This window comes from Hyalella azteca, unplaced genomic scaffold, assembly GCF_000764305.2.
Source record: "Hyalella azteca isolate HAZT.00-mixed unplaced genomic scaffold, Hazt_2.0.2 contig47, whole genome shotgun sequence".
Classification (NCBI taxonomy): domain Eukaryota; kingdom Metazoa; phylum Arthropoda; class Malacostraca; order Amphipoda; family Hyalellidae; genus Hyalella; species Hyalella azteca.
In genome coordinates, this window is record NW_025930409.1 from 86,709 (window position 1) to 108,278 (window position 21,570).

The following is a 21,570-nucleotide window of genomic DNA, read 5'->3' on the forward strand; positions in this document are numbered from 1 at the left end:
GATTTTCAGAACATTATTTAATAAAAATTTGATATAACATACGCCCAAAACTGAAAGAGAGTTCATTTTATAATGTCACTAACAAAGGCGGAATCACTATTTTGTTTGAATGTTTATAAAAAAAGTACACTCAAAGACGAAGCGTTCATGGGCGCTGAAATACCCACTAGGACTATGGTAATGTAAGGTTATCGTAAGTTTAACACAGCCTTTAGGGTATTCGTGAGAGTGTGGTTCAAAAAATACATATTTTACTTCCGAAAATTAACAATTATTTAATACACTTTTCTAACCTTTTAATATTGTCTATGAAGAATAAGGTAAATAAACCTGTCTAAGAATTGAAACAATAGAAAAGTAAAGCGTTTGGCCTCATCTACGTAAATACAGTAAGAATTTAAAAATATTTTCAGATGAAATAAAATGTACAATTCATGCGCACCTTATTAAACCGCAGCCGTGAATAGAAATATTTTTATTGCAGCAGTTCAGATTCATTTGAAAACAATACTTTCCTCATACTCTTTTCCGGACGTCGAAGCGAAACCGCGAAACATAGTCGAACTTTATCCCAATCGCTTCTCAAATGTTCAAAACAAATGTGTCGATGATGACAGAAAAAGTAGGAGGAAGGAAGATTTATGATTCGATTTGCCGGGACGCAAGTCACACCTTGTCGCCTGTCGAAGAGTCTACGACGAGTTTCTTGATAATTCATCTTTGACTGGACTGTCGGGTTTGGGTGAATTGGATTTCGCGGGTAGGAAGGAAACTTTGAGAGGAAAATAATCCTTAACGCACTGCGTACCATGTTGAATGTAATCATTACTCATTTCTCGAAATAATCCAATGCTTCGAACTGAAATATTGCTAGCATATCAGTAGCCGATACAGCTTCGCTTGCACTTGAGTTGCATTTTAATAATAGTTGAATGTTTAATGAAATCAATGAGAAATCTCATGGAAGTGATAAACAAGCAATCAGAGAAGCCATCAATCACGCAAAAATTAGGAATGATACTCGATCGTGTAATTTTGATAGAGGTATCAATAATGAATGTACCTGAATACCGAGAGGCTGACCGGCCTATAGAACTGACATTCCCTCATTTTCCATCGAGGGAATAACTTGCCAGAAGTGGCCATAAAATCATCGCTGCGGCGAGCTTCTTATCCTGAACAATAACCTAAAGATTGTGTATTCTGCCGCAGCCCTCGAGGCCGTTCGCGGCTCAGCAGGCAAAGATTCTTGCTCGGCCTCTCCATTCGTGAATAAAAATCTGCTTGGCGTTTTTTGGTCGTTTGGTGCGGCGGTTTGCGCGCTGCTCGATGAACGAACAATCTTCCATGTGATGCGCATTAGATGATGGTAGGTAATAAGGAAATTGAAGTTGTGTGTAGAGGTTATTTTCAGGTAAATCTCTTTATATATCCATAGAAAACCAAATAAACAAAATTAAATATACTAGTGACCGAGACCCGTTCCGTTCTTTTTTTCTATGACGATGGATCTCTATCCATGGAACCTAGTGGGGAAAATTCTATACATCCATGTATGGAATTTTCCCCACTAGGTTTTAATTCTTAATGATCACAAATATATTTAGACAGATCTTAGACTGAAGAAGAACATGATTTTACATGTTGTGATAGATGATGATACGCCTTCCGAATAAATTTAAAAATAATGCTGTTCTATTAAAATTATTTGAAACATGACATTGCATTGGAAGCGGCAATCTTATTCTTCACATACAAAAACGAAAAACGGTGCTAACGACCGGCCATGTAAATAATTCCCAGGAATTTTTTATGATATTGTAGAAACATGGCTTAGGTCAAGTGACATTATGATTCTTATGAACATCGCTCAGTCACCGCCACCTACATTAGATGTCAAGAGAAAATTTCAGTCTGACTTCTTCTTCATCGCATTTTAAGAGATAATTGCGCTAATAGTAAGTATCTAATATAAAAGTTTGCCCAAAATTGTGCGTGCAATATAGGGATGAAGCACGTACAAGACCCTATCATATTCGAGGCGAGTTAATTGCTGCAATATCTCAGTGGCCTCTAGCCTACGATAAATCCCAGCTAGTGAGTTTATTTGCAGCAGAAAATTAAATGCTGCGCTTCAGACAGCTGGGGCGCTCAAGCAAGTCTACGGGCTGATTTTAGAGTATGGTCTTTAGAGCGACAGATAGACCAACAAAATCTGAAATATTGTTCATATCAATTCACTTTTAATTTAAAGTCATCTTACTTTGAAATCTTCAAGCGCATAGATTTTATATAAACCGAATTATTACACCAGATTTAACTGCCCAAAGTCAACAACAAAAAGCACCGAAACGTTTATAATAGAGATCGAGGTTGCTCAACATCTGGATTCCGCAATATACAGGGATTAGACAAAATAAAGGAAACACCTGAGAAATCCACAGATTATACTTTATTATGGTTTAGGTCTACCTTTGGCGGCATTTACAGCCTCAATTCTCAGAGGTATTGATTCATCCAAATTGTGAATTGTCTCAAAAGGAATTTTAACCCATTCTCCGGTTAAAACTCCATCCAGCTTTTTTAAAGACGGTGGCGGCTTGAATCGACTTCTGACTTACATCTATTAAATCCACCATAAATGCTCGATAACATTCAGAATCGGTGATTGTTGGTGGTCAAATGAGATGCTCAACTTCATTAGAATGTTCCTCGTGCCATTTTTTAACAATTCTAGCTATATGAATTTGGACATAATCATCTAGAAAAATGGCGTTCTCCTCCGGAAACAGTGCTTGAACCATTGGATGAACTTGTTCCTCCAAAATTCCTAAATAGTCACGGCTGTCGATTCTTCCATCAAGAGAAATCATTGGTCCGCCGGATTTAAAAGAAATAGTACCCCAGATCATTTCAGATCCCCCGACATGTTTCACGGTTGGGAGGAAGCAGTCGGGATTAAATGACTCTTTTGGCTGTCTCCAAACGTAAACTCGGCGAGAGGTTGGAAATAAGGGAAACGATGATTCATCAGAAAAAATTACATTTTTCCACTACTCGAGCGACTAATTCTGGAGGTTTTGTAGACCCCTCTGAACGCTTAGAAGCATTTTGTATATGAAAGAAGTTTTCTAATTTCAGCTCTTTCATAGAATCCAGACCTGTGCAGCTCTCGGCGGACTGTCTTTATGGAAACTGGATTCTGTAGGTGTCCATTGAGGTCTGCAGTAATTTTAACAGGCGTGGTCTCTCGATTGTCTCTCACGATTCGACTTAGTTGCCGACGGTCTCTCCCAGTCAGCTTCGACTTGCGGCCAGACCTGTGCTTTACTGAGGATGTTTTTCATTCTCTTTCAAAAGCAGTCATTACCTACGAGACAGTACCTCTACAAACTTCAAGTATTCGGGAAGTTTCAGTTACACTAGCACCTGCCATACGGGCACCAACAATTTTGCCTCTTTGAAAGTCAGAGAGGTTTGCTCTTTATAGGTTATGTTATAGACACAATAATTTACTAAAAATATCTGTGCCAGGAGAAAATATCAATTAGCAGCAACAGTAAACAATAAGTCATAAAAATAAGTACATTTTTCATTTTTATAACATGTTAAAAAATTACGATATCAAATGTCAGGTGTTTCCCTTACTTTGTCCAACCCCTGTATTTAATTGCCTAGCCGTAATTTCCGTAACTTTGGGCACTAATTTGGAAGGAATATCACTGTTGCGAAGGCAAGGTTAAGTGCTGTTGTTCTAATTACTAAAAATTTCATTATTTAATATTTAAAAAAATATATTCCTACTATGTGGCAGGAATTATGGAGAAAATTTGGAAAAAATTTGAACTATGAAAAGCCATCAAGTCAGATAGAAAGAAATTTATTCCAAAATATACGAGATGGCAGCATAGGCTTACATCTTGCATTTCTAGCTGAAAATTTGTTATTTTTTATTTTTTGGTGAATTATTACAGGGAAATAGTCCACTTCATACATGGTAATTGATAAACTTGAATTAAAGCCAAATTTACACATTAGGTACTCTAAAATTTCCTGATCGCGTCAATGAAGGTAACACGAGATCTTCTCTTCAATCACCATCATGTTTACAGGAACATCACCGGTACAACAAAGGGCCGAACAGTTCATTTGTGCAATATCCCTGCAATTGGAACTATAAGCACAGGATATAAAGGCACAATAACGTGCCGAGGAGTTCCTACACGCAGCATCCCTTCAATCAGCATTAAGTGCACAGGATCTACACCGGCACACCGAACAGTTCCTACATTAAGCAGCATCCCTTCAATTGGCACTATAAGCCCAGGATATACTCGTAAAGGCACTATAACAGGCCAAGGAGTTCCTACACGCAGCATCCCTTCAATCAGTATCAAGTGCTCAGGATCTACACAAGCACACCGAAAAATTCCAACAGACTGCGTCCTGCATGCGGCTCGGCTCGGTCTCTGGGAGCGTGGAGCGCATGAGACGGATGGAAGAGCAATTAGCAGCACAGACTGAGCCAGACGTCAGACCGGCATTGCGACTCTCTCATTAGTCAGCTTCCTGCAACTTTATTTCCCTCAGCAAGACCCACCAGTTTTCCTGTCCCTCACAAAAGAATTTTCTCGCGCGGAAAAACAAAAGAATTTTCGGTTGGCTGAAGAGCTGACCTATGAATCGCCTGGGCTGACCTATGAACACAACAAAATTAACGAATGAGTTAATAGTCATGACACAAACTATCTTGCTGGTGGTGATGACATCATCTCGAGAGCCTACAGTCCAGGGATGAACGACACCATAAAGAACCATAAGTAGACTATCAGGTCTCATATCCGTGCTTAAAATAATAAGATTTCAAATATGCTGAAAATCAAGATCCTATTAAGATTAATATAGGACCATTTTACTACATTTGAATAATTTTATTCTAGTCATGAGACTTCTCAGAGCTTTGAAAAATTTAAAATCTTTCTATGAATAGTTATTATCCCACACACCAGGCAGGATATTCTGCACAAAAGTGCTCATTGTCAAGCTGCATCAACGATAACTTGTATTACCAATTCAGGAAAGAGCGGACAACAAAAACAATTAGCTTAACGACTCACAGCGCTTATTATGTCGTCTCCGTAACATTGTTCTTAATGAAGTCTCAATAACTATCGTAATAATGTGCAGCAACGCGATTACGTGTTGGCAAGGCAAGCTCCTGGGGCCACACTTTCAAAATTCACCAAGTGAACATAAGTACTAAAGTTCTATTTTCTTGTCTATGATTGGTGGATTTTGCTTGAAAGGCCGTCATTGATTGGCTGATGAACTTACGATCTCTTAACTTTTTTTTAAAGTATATGCCCTGGCGCACAATATGCACGTGTCTCGACTCTATTGCGACAACACGTAAAGCAGTAGAAGAGAGTGAGTAATGCCACGAGCATCCGTTACACGAGTCAGTCATTGGGATGTGTTAGTGCAGCGTCTGAGTCTATGAACAACGTAATCTTCTATAATATTACTCTTTACGACCCCAGACGCAGTACTACACTGCCGAGCACCCCTTACTCCTGCGTCGTAAAATACGGAAATCCTACAACACAAGAATGAAGGAAGCTTTGACAGCATGGATATGCATTTAGCTACAGTCATTTTTGAAAGAGAAATGAGATGAATTTACTTTTTAAAATGGATTTCAAATCGCCTGTTAATTTTTATCTCTCTGTAAATTGCATCTGCAGAAAATCTACATTTATTTTGGAAACTTAGCAGTCGCATATATAACTTGAATACAATGTCAAATTAATTATATTAATCCTCTTGAGTTCTCAACATAAATTTGGTTACTTGAGCCAGGAAGTTGGGGCAGGTGATCTTATATCCTTCCCAGATTCGCTCCAATAGTTCGCCTTCTCTCCACATATTCCTTACTATGCATAATAAAGTATGTAAATTCGCCTGTGCTACATTGCTTCTCCATCATTCCCGGGTCTATTCTTTGGCCTGCCGTATTCAGGATACTCAAGTTTCTGTTATGTATTCACAGCCTCACACTTACCGGGGTCGGGAGAGGCTCCCTGAAAGCATCTTGGCACAATCCAATTGCTCGACCTCGGCCGACTGATATGCAGTCGGCATTTGCTTCTTTTTAAAAAGCAACCACAAAAAGCTGGTGACTCAGCACCTTCAGGCTGAAGAAAAATATTGTATGAAAATAAAACCGCTAGGCCTCAGATTATCAGGAAGAGTTTGCAGAATTTTGGCAAAGCGGGGACGCGTCGGTGTCGATCATGGCTGATATGATTTCGAGTTTCCGAAAAGACTTTTTTTTGTGTGTGGAAAAAATGTGATTTCCACACGCTCGTAATTTCTTCGTTTTTTTTTATTTAAAAAGGACGGAATCCAATTTTTAAAAAACCTTTCAATCAATTTTCCGGTGAAGTAGAAAAAGTTTTTTACATGATGCGTAAAATTCAGGACAGCAGATCAAGCTTCGATTCACGGTTAAAATTAACTTGAAACCTTTCATTATTAAATAAACCTAATTTAAATCATTTTCCAATTTATATAAATTTCACTCAGTTCCTGTTCCCGCATATTTTTAGAGTAAATAAGAGTGAAAGAATTTAGATTGTTACGAAGCAGCTTTAGCTATTGGTCGTTAAGGCTTGACTTCCTAATTTTAGTTCCTAACAGACAAGGAAATTTAAGCCGTATCTATATTGATTACGTAAAGACATAAAATTAGATGAACTTTGATTATTCCTTCACATCTTCTACCATTATAGATGGAAGAAACTCACCTGACGGCAAAAAAGTACAATAATTTCAGTTTCTCGTGAGTGGAAAGGCGGGATAAATTAATGTGGCATTACATTTCGCAAATTCATAGGAGCACATTAATCTCCGAAACACAGGATGTGACTAGCACAAAAAATGATTGGCTAGAAAATCCCCTTGCATGATTAGCCAATAGCGACCGCAGAACACCAAAGAGACCAGTGCCGCGTTTATGTCATCCATGCAGGGTTCAATAAAACCAACGGATTGCTCATAACTTCGGACGAGTGATGGGTAAAAAGACGTAAAATTCGCGCGGATTGACCATAATTTTGGCGACATCTATTCAGAAAAATACGAACGTACGGCGAGCGCTGTAGTATGCAACGCGCTCTCGCAACACACTACGAGTAAGATATTAGTGGTACAGGATCAGCCGTAGACCTTAAGCGTGCGTGCCTGAAATTATAATACATAAGCAAGGTTCGATCATCACGATTACCTGTCATTTTCCCATCTTTTGAGTTATAAATAATGGCAACAACGAAAGTATTCAAATGATTAGTGTTTAAAGGAAAGGAGAAAAATGTAAATAGCATGGACAATTACCGCAAAAGCGACTAAATTCAACAAATATTTAAAACCAAAAAAGGTCTGTGTTGCCAAAATACGAGAAGGAATAGTGAATAACATTCAAATGAAGCTTTCAGTCAAACGAAGAAAAATGAAAAGAGGAGCTCAAGCAGCTGTCATCCCAAGTGTGCAAACGATATACTTTTGCCGATGAATCATCGATCGGTATGTAAAAGATTGGAAATAAGTTGATTCCATGATCATGAAGGGTAATCTGCGAGTCCAAATTCAAATTTAGATCAACACGAATAAAATTAAAAGTTCAACTCAGTAGTGACATTGCTAAGAAATACCGTGGCACGTGAGATGCTTCAATTTTGAAGGAAGCCAATTTTATAAAAAAAATTCCGTCATTAGTGTCATTTATCGCACTTAAAACTATTCCACACTTGCAATAAATGCTATAGTTGAGTAAATAATTGGTAAAAACGCTAATTCATACCAATACTATTTTATTCAACACGCCCGCCCTATGACTGATTGATTCCTATTATCTAAAAAACGTATAATTTTCATTACAACAGCTCTTACGCAAAAAGTTTCTTCAACGGGGGGAATGCTAAGCCCGGGCGAGTACATGACAGGCACTAGACGGGGTGTTGGCGGTCTGAAGGCCTTCCCCCCACACAGAGGCGGACATCGATGAATGCCGGTTCGGCCTCAGGTCCCTTGTGCCAAGCTTTGTCATAGGGCGGCTTTAATGTGACCTTGTACATAGATCTCTCTTCCTTATCGTACACACTACTTGGCTGCCGCCCTCAAGCTCAACACAAGATAAAAACTACGCTACGTTTATACCAAAGACCTTCAGTGGCAAATGGAATAATAGTTCGCATGCGCATTGGGCCGTGGCCTTGCCGAGAGAGGCCTCGTTGTTTCACCAGCGCCATCTTCTTCAAAGACGCGCGCTTCCGGGAAGCTTTTGTGACAGCTCAAGCTCAGCAACTCGCTGACGATAAAAGGTTACATTCCATGATCCAAATAAGTATATAGAATACATCACATAGGACTTCTGGGGAGAAATGTACCACAAAGCACAATGACAATGAAGTTATTGGTAATGAAGCGCTTACATACACTTACAGACTTAAATTATTTTAGATCTAAGAAAAAGTATTTATGCTGACAATTCAATCATAAAAACATATAGAGTGTATATAAATTTCAAAATAATCACTGGATTCGATACTATAAGAAGAGCTCATGGGATCAATTAATGCTGTATATCCCGCATATTCTCACGTACACAGCGTAAACATCGCTTCTCAAGCCGGATATGAAATCAAGAAATCAAACCAATATATCTAGCAAGAAAACCTATATAATTGGAGCTCAAGGTCGCTGCCAACTCAAGGAATGCGCATGCATGAAATATTTAAAAGCTTATGAACATGGGACGTCCATGTTAGCAAAGAGTCCGTTTGTAAATACGCGCCTCAATATCTAACACTTCCGAGCACGAGTTATGCCAAGCACAGAGCTGGTCTCTGATGTTGGGAGGAATGCTTATACTTTCAGCACAGTAGCATCAGGAGCTAATAAATAAAGAAAACGAGGTGAATTTTTCGATCAAAGGAACTGTCTATATGTCCGTAGATAAATTATCAGAAACTCTTTCTGTGAATGTTAGTTCTCCATGATAACCTTGAAGTTTGTAAGTGCATTGCTCTAAACTAAATATTTAATGTCACTTGAATTTTTAACATAATCTACGATCAGTAAATATCAAGAAACAGTTTTTGATTGCACATTTTATCCGGATGTCGATGAAGTGAATTCTAAATAATAATTTCACAGTTTCACTCTTATTTAACGTCAGAAAAGCGTTTCAAAAACCTGAACCTTCACCCTGAGCACTTTTTGTAAATTTTGAATAAATGTTCGATAATTTTTTGAAGATTTAGTGTCAAGATATAAATAAATAATCCCCGCTGGGTTAATTTTAACCTGACCTGTGCTTCGGGGAAACTACGGTGAATAAAAATTAAGTTTAATCAACACATTTCCAAAATGTGGCGTGATATTAAAGCGGCTTAGTTGAGAGTCACAACCTAGGATGTTTGATGACCAGTACACATGACACCTTTTTTGACCTGCACCTGTGTAATTTTGTCACTGAATCTCGGTAATATATTATGTCTTTGTCGTTCAAATTTAGTTCGAAGAAATTTCAAATTGCGAGTTTTATTAATATTTTTCAGCAATAATGATTTAAATAATTTCATCATCTAATCAATTTCCAGTTGACTAACTTGAATCTAATTAGTAGAACTATCGTTCTTTTGCCTCCATCACGTAACTAGTATAATCAATATTCAAACTCTCACTGATCACTTAAATCATTCATAATTATCAAATCATTTAGCGCCTATTAAATTTTTCAATTGCTTGACATCCTCTAATACTGAATCGAGTCAGATTTGTCATCGTCTCGCACGAGACGAAGACAAATCTGGAATCGGGAAATCGCGAGATTTCCCACGAAGAGAACACACATGAAGTTTTTGCATTGCATGGCGTCGCTGAGGAGACAGACATGGAAGACCGGGACGGGACGCGAGATTTCCCACGAAGAGAACGCACATGAAGTTTTTGCATTGCACTTCGTCGCTGAGGAGACATGGAAGACCGGGACGGGACGCGAGATTTCCCACGAAGAGAACGCACATGAAGTTTTTGCATTGCACTTCGTCGCTGAGGAGACATGGAAGACCGGGACGGGACGCAAGATTTCCCACGAAAAGAACGCACATGAAGTTTTTGCATTGCATGGCGACGCTGAGGAGACATGGAAGACCGGGACGGGACGCAAGATTTCCCACGAAAAGAACGCACATGAAGTTTTTGCATTGCATGGCGTCGCTGAGGAGACATGGAAGACCGAGACGGGACGTCAATGATGTCGCTGTGTCGCGGTTGTTTGCTCTGCAACATCAGATTGTTTGCGCGGTGTCACCGGAACGGAGAAGTGGAGCTGCTGAGACACCTCAGACGACGCGATTTGGTCGCTTTGTTCAGCCCGAAAACGAAGGCGAAGACCGAAATTGATCGGGTCATTGACGAATGATCTATACACCAGGTGATCTATGCAACATCATTGTTTGATAATGATCTATGCAACATCATTGTTTGATGATCTTTGTCTCACCGGATACAACATTATGGACTGTATTCATCAGCTTCTAAACTTCAGTTCTTTGTGATCTGCACAGAGATGATTTCTGGTAAATCTTTTGGTCCCTTCGAGATTCAAAAGCAAATTAATGTCCTTTCATGGATAATGTTCGAATTAGAGCAGTAATTTGCGCAACAAAATAATTACAGAAGTTCCATAATGTCTTTTTGAATGTTTAACAGCAGTTCGAAAGCATTCTTTTGCATCTTTTCAATTTAGTAGCGCACTACTTTTTCGGGATGGAGTTCAGATGTAGCACTGTTTCCATTCGAACAATTCTACTTGGCATTTTTAGCACCAGGTCCCGAATCTAATTTCAATCTCATTAAAAAGCAGCCGTCGTTTTCAACAGGGCGACTGGACAGCCTTGACGGGCGGCCTTGCCAACGGATGACAAAAAAAGGCAGCTGGCATTCGGATTGCAACACAATCACAGCTCAAGTGTCCCGATCAAGCGGCTTTACTTTTGGAACAATCAAACGCTGGGATGAACAGGCTTAACTTACAGCCAGGTACACCCTATTGTTGGGAGCTACTGGCTTTACTAAGGGCCACTGATATCAAAGCATAGGAGTCAGCAGGCTCTACTTAAATTTAAGTCAATTGATCCCGAGTGAAGGCAATTTTGAATCGCTCGGAGTATTTGTATTTGCTCAACGCCAGGATTTTCAAGGGATCGGATGAAAATACATTACTTAGTGTAAGGTAAACGTGCATGACAATGGGGTGAGATTGAATATAAATATCAGTCCGACTATTGTGTCATATGAAAATCAGTTATAATCAAATGATCAAGATCAAAATTCAAATGATCAATTGTTATCCCAACTTTGATTGTTACCCAACTTTGATTGTTCTAAATTCGTATAAATGAGAGCTGTTTTGGGGAAGCACCAACACATATTGGCCATAATAGAAAGTCTATTGAACATTACATTGGATAGAAAATCCGAAAATCCAGTACGGCTGAAGGTTGTAGTGCAAGTTATCAAGTCGTGGTCATGAATGAAATACGTTGAAATCAAGAGGGAATTGTGATCCAGCAGTAATAAACATTTATTGTAACAAATGATGACTACTTTCAATAATCACAATTACTAATGGAATACTGCATATACAGCAATTATATTAAATGCTTTGAATTTTGATTATACAGCAATTGTATTAAATGTTCAATAATTTAACTTACAGGGGTCACCGTGACCGTACCTGTGTGGTTCAACTAGACGGTAATCAGTAAATAATACAATGATACATAGGTATGCAAGCGGTTTTCTTTCACTAACAAATTTCTAAGTAGATATCCCACTCTTGATGATGAACCGAAACTGTTACGGTGATGGCGGTTCAACGGAACCAGCACCGTGGCCTAGTATGTCCGATAATCCCTCTTGAAATACCAGAAGTGTAGTCTCAATTGGGGTCTTCACACAAGTCCTAATTTAGGTTTCGTGGCACGGTTAATTCTCACGATTTGTCATATCAAAGCATATCGCTATAATCGCTCAAGCCTTTAAAGATGATACAGAGATTCAGGAGAACGTGTCAGAGGAATTAATAAGAATTCACGTAGATGTTGGTTACCTCTTTCGTCTCTTTTCCGGTGCTATCTGTCGTCTCTCTCGATGCTCTCTGTTTTTCCAAAACTATAAATGTCACGAGCCCATCACCATTTAGGTACAGAACACCATATATACTCCAGATTTCCCATTCTTCAAAATGTGAACCTAATAATTATGAGTCAAACAGCTGAATAATCAACTATGAACAAAACTCCTAACAATTTTTACTTTAAAAGTTTTCGATAAATAAATTTCCCATATAATTGGGTTCAATACAAGGCAATAACATTACAGAGCGTGACCATTTTGTCATCCATATCAAAATTGAATTAAATGAAAACCAGAACAATAATTATATCGTTAACCAATACAATAAATATAGTAAACTTTCGTGCACGCTTTACGACAAGCAAGTACCTCCGTGTAAAAATAGCTCCTTGGTCTAATTCAACACAACTTGGCTGCAGTTCCCTACAGCTGGTCGCACTAAGCATTTCTCGTAGACCTGGCGCGGCGTTTGCTACCTGAGCGGGCGCAGTTAAGAACGAAGCAGTTGTCGTTTATACAACCCAATGAAGTTCGGATGGAAGTCGCTTCAAGTCCCGCTGAAAGTTACAACAACAGCACTCTAGTAACTCCTGGAAGTTCCTGGATTCCATCGCAGATATTTTTGCAGCTTATTCGGCAGCAAGGCGTCTTGGCAGCTGCTTGTTGATGATCTCACATCAACAAACGATGACTTTTTTTTCTACGTGCAAAACGACACAGCTGGGACAGCACTATATATTTGTTAAAAAATATTTTGACAAACGCAGTACACGAAAAATTACCACATTTTCTTATTTTTTATTAAAATAATTTCGTTTACAATTCAGTCTTACAAATCCAGATCGCGATGGCAAAGTGAACACATAAATAATTTATTTTTACTTAATACATCATAATCTGTGTGGGAATATGTCTCCTGCGACAATTAGATTCGTTAACATTTGTTCGGAGGGAGCCTTATGCAATCCTATTGCGAAATGAGCGAAACGCTAAACTCACCAATAAACTTCAGGATAATATTCACTCTATTTATTTGACAACGTACTGCCCGAAATAGCATATGGATTATATTTTTTCTGGAATGCTCGATATGTTATCAACCTTTTCCCACGTTGTGAAGAATTGAGTCGATTGAACTAAGCTGTTGAAACGAGTCTTACACGGGGAGCTAAGACAGGCTTGAGCACGCGCGCCCCTGACCTCGACTGACCGATGAGTTTGATAAGCCCGCTGGCGATGCCTGCACGTCTTCTTCCTGCAACATCATCACAATTCTGCGCCGTTCACACCCCATTACAAAAGTAATTTTGGTGTCAGACCAGAATATGCGGAACATAACATTCTTTTATGTATACCAGAGAATTAATTGACGATCCGAAGATCAGCCATATTCCTGAGAGTGATTTATCACTCATATGCTTGAGGCAGTAGAATTTATATGTCTGCAAGTACCGTTAAGATCGTTAAAACCTCAACGATAAAGTAAAGAAAAGTTTTTTCATGAAAAAACCATGAAATGCTTCAATATTTGGTATTTGATAAATTTAAGTTATTGCATTGCATGGCCAAAAACCACCTAGAAGACTTCCGCAGACATAACTGAGACCAAAGTCACAAACGACAATTTGGAAGGGGCACACATTAGGAAAATTTTTGTATCTGAGGAGCCGGAAAACAAATTCAGCAGTGTGATATCGGTTTCTTAAGCATTTTGGCTGGTTGCAACACGGTCCTACGGGTAAAAAATTACGACTTTATAAAGGGATGGCATTTGTTTATAGTGCTACCTAGTAAATTCACCAGCACATGAATTGGCATTCGGACTTTTCTCAGTAATATACGGGAGGTGCGATGGAGGAGCATATTAAACGGCTTTGTCAAGATCGATATTCTAACTATAGTGACGCACTACAACAATATTTATAGTGCGAGCAATAAAAAAACAATCAAATAATAAATAAAAATAAAGCAATCTATAATTAATGCTCTTCGAATTCAGTGATCGGCAGTAAGTGAAACAAAGCGGCTGTTCTCAGTTGAATAATTTCAATGTTATAGAAAGAAGCTATATTGTTCTCATCGAATTACGCCTTTAATCACCAGTTATTTCTCACTTCTAATGAAATTCGATTGTTTTTGAATTCACAAGATTATGAATTAATGTTGAAATCCGTAAAAATTATTCACGTTTCAACAGAAACTGTACTATATTCTTAGGCTCAAATCGTATTCGTAAAGACATTTAATATTCAAGATACAAGTCTTCACTAACAATTATTGTTTATCACTCAACATTTTCTGCTACGCTGATCTATTATCTGCATTTCAGTAAGGGAATAGAAGTGCCACAAGCTGCTCTGGAATCGACACCATGCATTTCGGGCAACCACAAAACTTAGTGTAGCGGACTTTATTAGGTATTTCGTCTTAGACAGTTAGGTTTAATGTCGTCTAGTGGCAAGTCTCTAGCAAGTGTGGCGAATTTACACGAATTTCCAGAATTTCCAGCAGCAGGGAATGGGAGAATTGTGTCTTGACGACTAGAACGGTGTTTTGGACGAACTTCTACTGCAACTTTAACGAAGATCTGTGAGACGATAAATTCGACCGGTCTTTGGTTTCGTATGTGTTTTGTAAAAATTTTATTATTGATACCTAGTGAATTTAGGCGGCCTAAATTGTATAGCATGGTAGAAAGTGATAAAAATTAGATTAACATAAACTATAATTATGGCAGAATATACATATCGAGTCTCTCGATGACGTATAGTGAATGATTTGTTGATTAAGATTATAGAGTAATATTTACACAAATTCTTGAGAATTATGTGTGAATGATCATCTGAAAGGCACGCTGCGAAGAAAGTTCGATAGGTACGTTAAACAAGTATTTCCGGCAAAAATCACCAAGTATATTGGCATTTCAACAGAAAGTCGAACAATGAAAAGTAATTATTAAAATATTATATTATAACAAAATATTAAAATTAATTTGCACCCTCCCAATGGTAATTGTATATGAATGATTATTCTGTAGTCGTATGACAAAGACTTCACATATGCTGCAGTTTCACGCGTTACTATATACACTCGTAAACGATATAAGGTAGGATTATTACCATCAGCGGTATGACATGTAAAAAATATGACTTATTATTATCAATTACGGGATACACAAATATGGCACAATATGGTTTTCCCATTCCAAATAATAATAGAATCTCCTATTGAAATGGACATGAATAAAATTTGATTAAAATAAAAACTTGAACCAGGTCATCAAAATGAGACAAAATTTTCCAAATGAACTCAACGAAACTTTTGTCCTAGAAAGTTTGGAGGACTTGAAAGTTTGCCGCAAGGCAGCAGCAGCGCGGAAAGCATACCAATACACAGAGCTGGGATATTATAGCAAAGAATTTTCGCCCCACAAATTCTACTCATTCTAATTTTTAGCCTTAGAAAAAGAACAAGCGTTCAGCTCTAACGATTGAAAACGAAATTGAATCTCGCACAGAGACTACAATTAAAAATGTATGCAATAAATCGAATTAAGTTTTAATAAAAAATATCCGAATTCCTTTCGCGGGGTAGGAGTAGTAGTTAATTTATGTGTCACTGATTTGTTGGAATTTTTTGCGAACATTTCATTTTTTTTTTGTATATTCCTTTGCGATTTTTGCGGGCACCCATTTGTCAATGATAGTGGATTCATCTAAGACACTCCTTACCGCCATTTCAATGAACTAAAAATTCATACGAAAAGCTAATATCTATCGTAAAACATAACTAGTCTGAATGAAACCGTTTGGTGCCCGACGCAACTTCTCCCACACTTTAGTCAAGATTTGACTTCTTCCTATTACAATTCGATAATACATATAAAGGAATCTACGCGACATTCTGCCGATCTGAATGTCCTAGTGAATCCTTTATCCTTTCCGCCGATTTGAGTATCCTATTACATCTTGGTATGTAAACTTTTCAAGATGTTTTGCAGTGTCGTCCAGCCCAGAAAAGCGATCGCTTCCATGGCGCAGCGTGCCTAATATCCTGAAGAACTCCATAAATATGTAATGCTAAAACTTCCCTGAGTAGACGACAAGGAAGACGGAAGTAGCTCGACGCAGACAAACTTCGCTGTATTATTCCTACTGAGTTGCCAGTCGAGAGTGAATTGCCACCGACACGTATTCGAATCTGTGATTTTTTTTACAGGAACTTCTGCGTCAACTCAAGGCAGAGAGAAAATTTGTTGGGATAAATAAGCTGCCTAAATGGATATTTTTAGGCTTTTCGTAGTTAATAGAGAAATTATGAAGCACAAACAGTTATCGCGATAAGTTTGTAAGCAGATGCCACAAATTTGAAGCTTTTCCTTCAGCTCCTAACCCGTTTTGGGTCTCACCGACAGCTATAACTTCATCACATGCAAAATCCCTGTCTATTATAGGAACGAGGGATCTAAGCTGAGATCCCGATATAGCTTCTTATGTTATTATCTGAATCCATACAACATCCAATTAATGTGGGTCTGCGCACCAACAGTTCAGCACACCAACAGTTCAGCACACCAACAGTTCAGCACACCAACAGCTCAGCACATCAACAGTTCATCGCACCAACAGTCCAGCACACCAACAGTTCAGCACACCAACAGTTCAGCGCACCAACAGTTCAGCGCACCAACAGTTCAGCGCACCAACAGTTCAGCGCACCAACAGTTCAGCACACCAACAGTTCAGCACACCAACAGTTCAGCGCACCAACAGTTCAGCACACCAACAGTTCAGCACACCAACAGTTCAGCGCACCAACAGTTCAGTGCACCAACAGTTCAGCACACCAACAGTTCAGCGCACCAACAGTTCAGTGCACCAACAGTTCAGCGCACCAACAGTTCAGCGCCAGGGCACTGCCTTATTTAAGAGGGCCGCCTGATGCGCGTATGTTTATTTGGTGATCGTCAGCGATGGCGACAGCAAGGCAGGCTGGCGCTGCTGTATCATTGCGGCAGTATCTGAAGTACTCAGAGAAATAACGAGACTTTGTCCAAATAGTGACGCGCTTTTATGGGTCATCATGATCGATTTAGACCCAGTAAAATGGCGTATCACTGATACGTGCAGATAGTGTGTCGCTATTTGGACAAGATGACCAATTAACTTATCTGAATGCATGTGTCCAGCTGGAGGCTTACTTGAGGGCTAAAATATTTCAATTTGTTAAATAACGCGCTGTCAAAGCACCGAACTTATCTCCTGCCTAGCCTGAGAAAGCGAGCAAATCGATGCCATATAATGACGGTGGACATACGCCAGAAAATTAGTTGTAATTCAAGAAATAAAATTAAACACCAGACGTTAACCAACTATTATAGTATAAAAGTTGTTTCTCGATTATATCAATCTTTGTGAACCATTATAATAGTTATTAAATATAAACATACCCGAGCAAGCACCGGAAAAATAGAAAGAATGCAAATTCTAAGTATTGAACCCGAATAGTACAATAAAGCATTATTCAGACATTATTACGGTTGAGTATTTCAATGCTCACAATATCAACCGCGTATTTCAATTCATTGTACTCTACCTCTTTGAGATTTTCTCCACCGTAAATTTTCAGATACCGGACAGCCCAGATCTTCAGACGAGCATTTGTTCTCACCACGACCAGAAATTCGGTTTGAAGAAGCTAATGGTCGTGGAAAACTGATTCGGTTGAAACTTCAAATTTGAAAATTTGAAAGATTATTAGGTTGGAAGAAACTAATTGTCGTGTTTGGGTGCAAATTAAGCTCGTATTGTGATGAGCGTTTGCTAATGAGGAAACTTGCGAACTGAAGAGTTACGGAGACGTTTCAAATAAGGCTTTTGTCTGACCGTTGACCTAAAGTAAATGTCACCTCCGGGTGCCGATGCCATGCAGTCAATATAAGAGAGTTAGCCGAACAATGCCACGGTTATACTGCAATACTTTACCATGTTATTTCTCTGTCAGCTTTTCCCGCTATCCATAGAAGTGCAGATAACGCTCGCCCAACGATTTTTTATTTAATAATCAACATTCAGTTTGCATGAATGATAAGCTGTCAGAACTAAACACTGAATAGGAAGACTCCACGTGAGAACGGAACGTAGCGTCAACAACCAAAAGACATAAAATACCAAGTTCGCGGTAAGCTCCGGTTCCTATTCCTACGTATCATCATAGTCGTTGTCAGGATAGCCGCTATTTTGTCATTTAACGACAAATTCCTTACACATACCAAATTAAGTGCATAAACGCGCAACGCACAGAGTTTAAAACATATTGCCACATGCCACGCTAGGAGCGATGATACGTTATCTTCTTCAATAGGATCAAATAATTTAGTGCCAGCTTCAGCTCCATAAGTTATTGCAACGAAGTAAGACAAGTGAAACAAGAAAGTGTACCTACAAGTAGTGCAGTTAACGTCGTGACTCTGCTCTGAGAAACGTGATCTGTCAGTACAGACTTAAGTTAACTTTAATTGAGTTTCTACACCTCGTGAATTATTCAACCTATTTTAATTTACTTGTTAATTTGTAAAAATATCGGAATAAACTGCCAATTATTTATGTTGTTTTGTGACTCCATTGCTTCCTACACGGAAATTAATACTCGGAATAAATTTAGTTTTGTTAAAAAATATTTGTTTGAAATGCATTGCGTATTATTTACAATGACCAAAATAAAGGAGTATTTTTCCCTTACTATGAGCTCGTTCAATCATCAATTATTGATTCATTCAAAATAGGAAAACCCTAGAGGAATGAATTTGTAATTTGTCATACGTTAGGCCCACTCAAAAGCAAAGATTAGGCCAACAGCATTTAATGATTAAAATCATAGTTACCTATTTCTGATCTGTAATTAATTTTCTCTGCAGTCTATCAATAGTTATCAATGCTAAGATGATCTTTAAAGATGAAAGATCCTAATTTATCTTTGTTTGGTCAAGTTAATTGTCTTAGTTTTTGACATATTAAATCACGTATCACTCCCTTATCGTATGAGCAGGCCAGGTAAGCAAGGTTTAGATAAACATACAGTGAACTCACTTTACTCACCCAAATCTCTAAATCAATATTATATGTGATAGATCTTCAATACCTATTCATATCGAAACCTGCCTTAATATATGAGATGGAGATACGGTGTAAAAATATAGTATAGATCGTCTGAAAACCATTTCAGATGGACAGACAGGATATTCGTTATAATACTAATAATCCATAAGCATGGTAAGGTCAGGTGAGATGCTGCACGATTTAAAGGGCACCACACGGATGCATGAGCGGGCTTTGTGGGAGTTGCGTGCTGCATGTAAAGGGGACGAGTCTCTTAAACCTGCGCCCTCTCAGCCACCATCTGACATGGTGGGCGTCCCTGTGACCCTCATCCGTGATCCCGATCAACGATGTGCACTCGCTTCTGATGGCTTTCAAGTGCACGGCAACTTTCACTTGCATCACTCGTATCTTCCTCACTGTTTTCCAAGTGCACGGTAACTTTCACTTGTATCACTCGTATCTTCCTCACTGTTTTCCAAGTGCACGGTAACTTTCACTTGTATCACTCGTATCTTAGTGGACGTTTTCTAAGTGCACGGTAACTTTCACTTGTATCACTCGTATCTTAGTGGACGTTTTCTAAGTGCACGGTAACTTTCACTTGTATCACTCGTGTCTTCCAAACTGTTTTTCAAGTGCACGGTAACTTTCACTTGTATCACTCGTATCTTCCTCACTGTTTTTTAGATGCACGGTAACATTCACCTCTTTCACTCGTTTCTTCCTCATTGTTTGATCTGCCGAAGTCGAAGTTACAACTTACAACAACAGAAGAGTTACAACAACTCTTCACAGGTTTTGGATAAAAGCTCACTACGCATAAAGTCAAAAATTGAAATAGTTTAAACGATAGTTATATTTATTTACGGTGTTCGAATATCTCGAAGAAATCAAATTAAGTCTCACATGTATGTCTTGAATGCAAGTTCTAAAAAAATGCAGGCGTAGGCATGTGTTCGGAAAGGTAGTGGAAATGTTTTTAACAAAAAATAAGTAAAAAGAAGCGTAAAATTAAAATACCCGTCAATCAAACTCTCATCTCTTCAAGTATGAATACCCATATCATACGCAACTTGAAGCCAATATCTTAAAACGATATCACCCTGAGTCAATATGGTTCTAGAAATGTAACACCCATTCTAAATTAAAATTATTATCACGAGTAAACCGTGAAAATTTCGATCTGTAAGCTGCTGCTGCCGAAAAAAAGAATATATCGAACATTTTCTTTAGTATTGCAAGTTGGCAAATAGAAAAATTCAATTGCTCTTGAAATCAATTGCCTTGTACGCGTTTATATTGCGATTTTCTTTCTAACTTCAGCATTTTTGCTTGGAACTTTATCTGTTTCACTTACTGCATGTGAGAAAAAGTGAAGGCATTACAATCATTTTTTCAATTCATTCGAAGCTGGATTGCATCAATGAGAAGCTCTGCGAATGCATACCAAATAAACAGTAATGACAGCGAACTGCTATCAAAGAAAGCTGCAGGGAAGTTAGAATGCAGTACAGAAATAAGTGTCGTAAAAGAAGTCTCGTACAACTAGCATTGGGGAGAAAGATAGGAGTGCGTGGAGGCTTGAAATTGTTTTTCATTGTAATTTATAGGAGCAGAAGTGCATAGAGTGCTTGTCGTTTGGATAAACAGTGCCAAATGAGGAAAAGATTTCCGGCGTGCAATTAATTTTATTGGGTGGAGCAAGAACCTTGTTTAATACACTTATAACCTCTTTGCTTTGTTAATATATAACAAGCAAGTACCATTTCACTTGCACTCGAGACGCACTCAACGGTCAACGATGCACGGCACGTTACAATTAAGGCGCGAACCTACTTGAATTATCGTGACGCGATCTTTCCGTAATACATCAAGGGTCGAGAATTTACGTGATCACGCGGTGCGCTCACAGGAAGCCGCAAACTTTCTGATTATACGACGGGAGCCGCTAACTCGTTGCCAAACTTGTCCTGAGTGAATGAGGTCTTGGGTTTAATGAAGGGATCGTTTCTCTTGAGGAAATTGTGATATGAAGAAAAAACTACAACTTTTACACAGCTTTTGAAATTGCCGTGCTTTCAGGCGGATGTAAAAAACTTTGGAGCTTGGTTATAGGACTTTTGCGTAAATGGGAAAAATTTTAAGAGCGCCATCCAGAATTGCTAAGATTTATACCTTCAATTGCGTCGCGCAAAACGCCGCAATAAAAATTGATAACTGGAATAAGCTATTAGGGTTTGAGTGTTTACAGTGATGAATGCAAGCTATT

At 38.5% G+C, this 21,570-nt stretch overlaps 1 protein-coding gene across 1 annotated transcript; it reads left to right on the plus strand.

Moving 5' to 3' along the window:
- The first annotated feature begins 16,727 nt into the window (after nucleotides 1-16,727).
- On the plus strand, nucleotides 16,728-17,129 carry LOC108674010 (pupal cuticle protein-like). The gene has a single exon (XM_018161905.1). The coding sequence runs from the start codon at nucleotides 16,728-16,730 to the stop codon at nucleotides 17,127-17,129; it is 402 nt and encodes a 133-aa protein (XP_018017394.1).
- The last annotated feature ends 4,441 nt before the right edge of the window (nucleotides 17,130-21,570 follow it).

Excerpts from the sequence above, each read along its gene's own strand:
- LOC108674010 (XM_018161905.1), top strand. The coding sequence starts at position 16,728 with ATGTGGGTCTGCGCACCAACAGTTCAGCACACCAACAGTTCAGCACAC.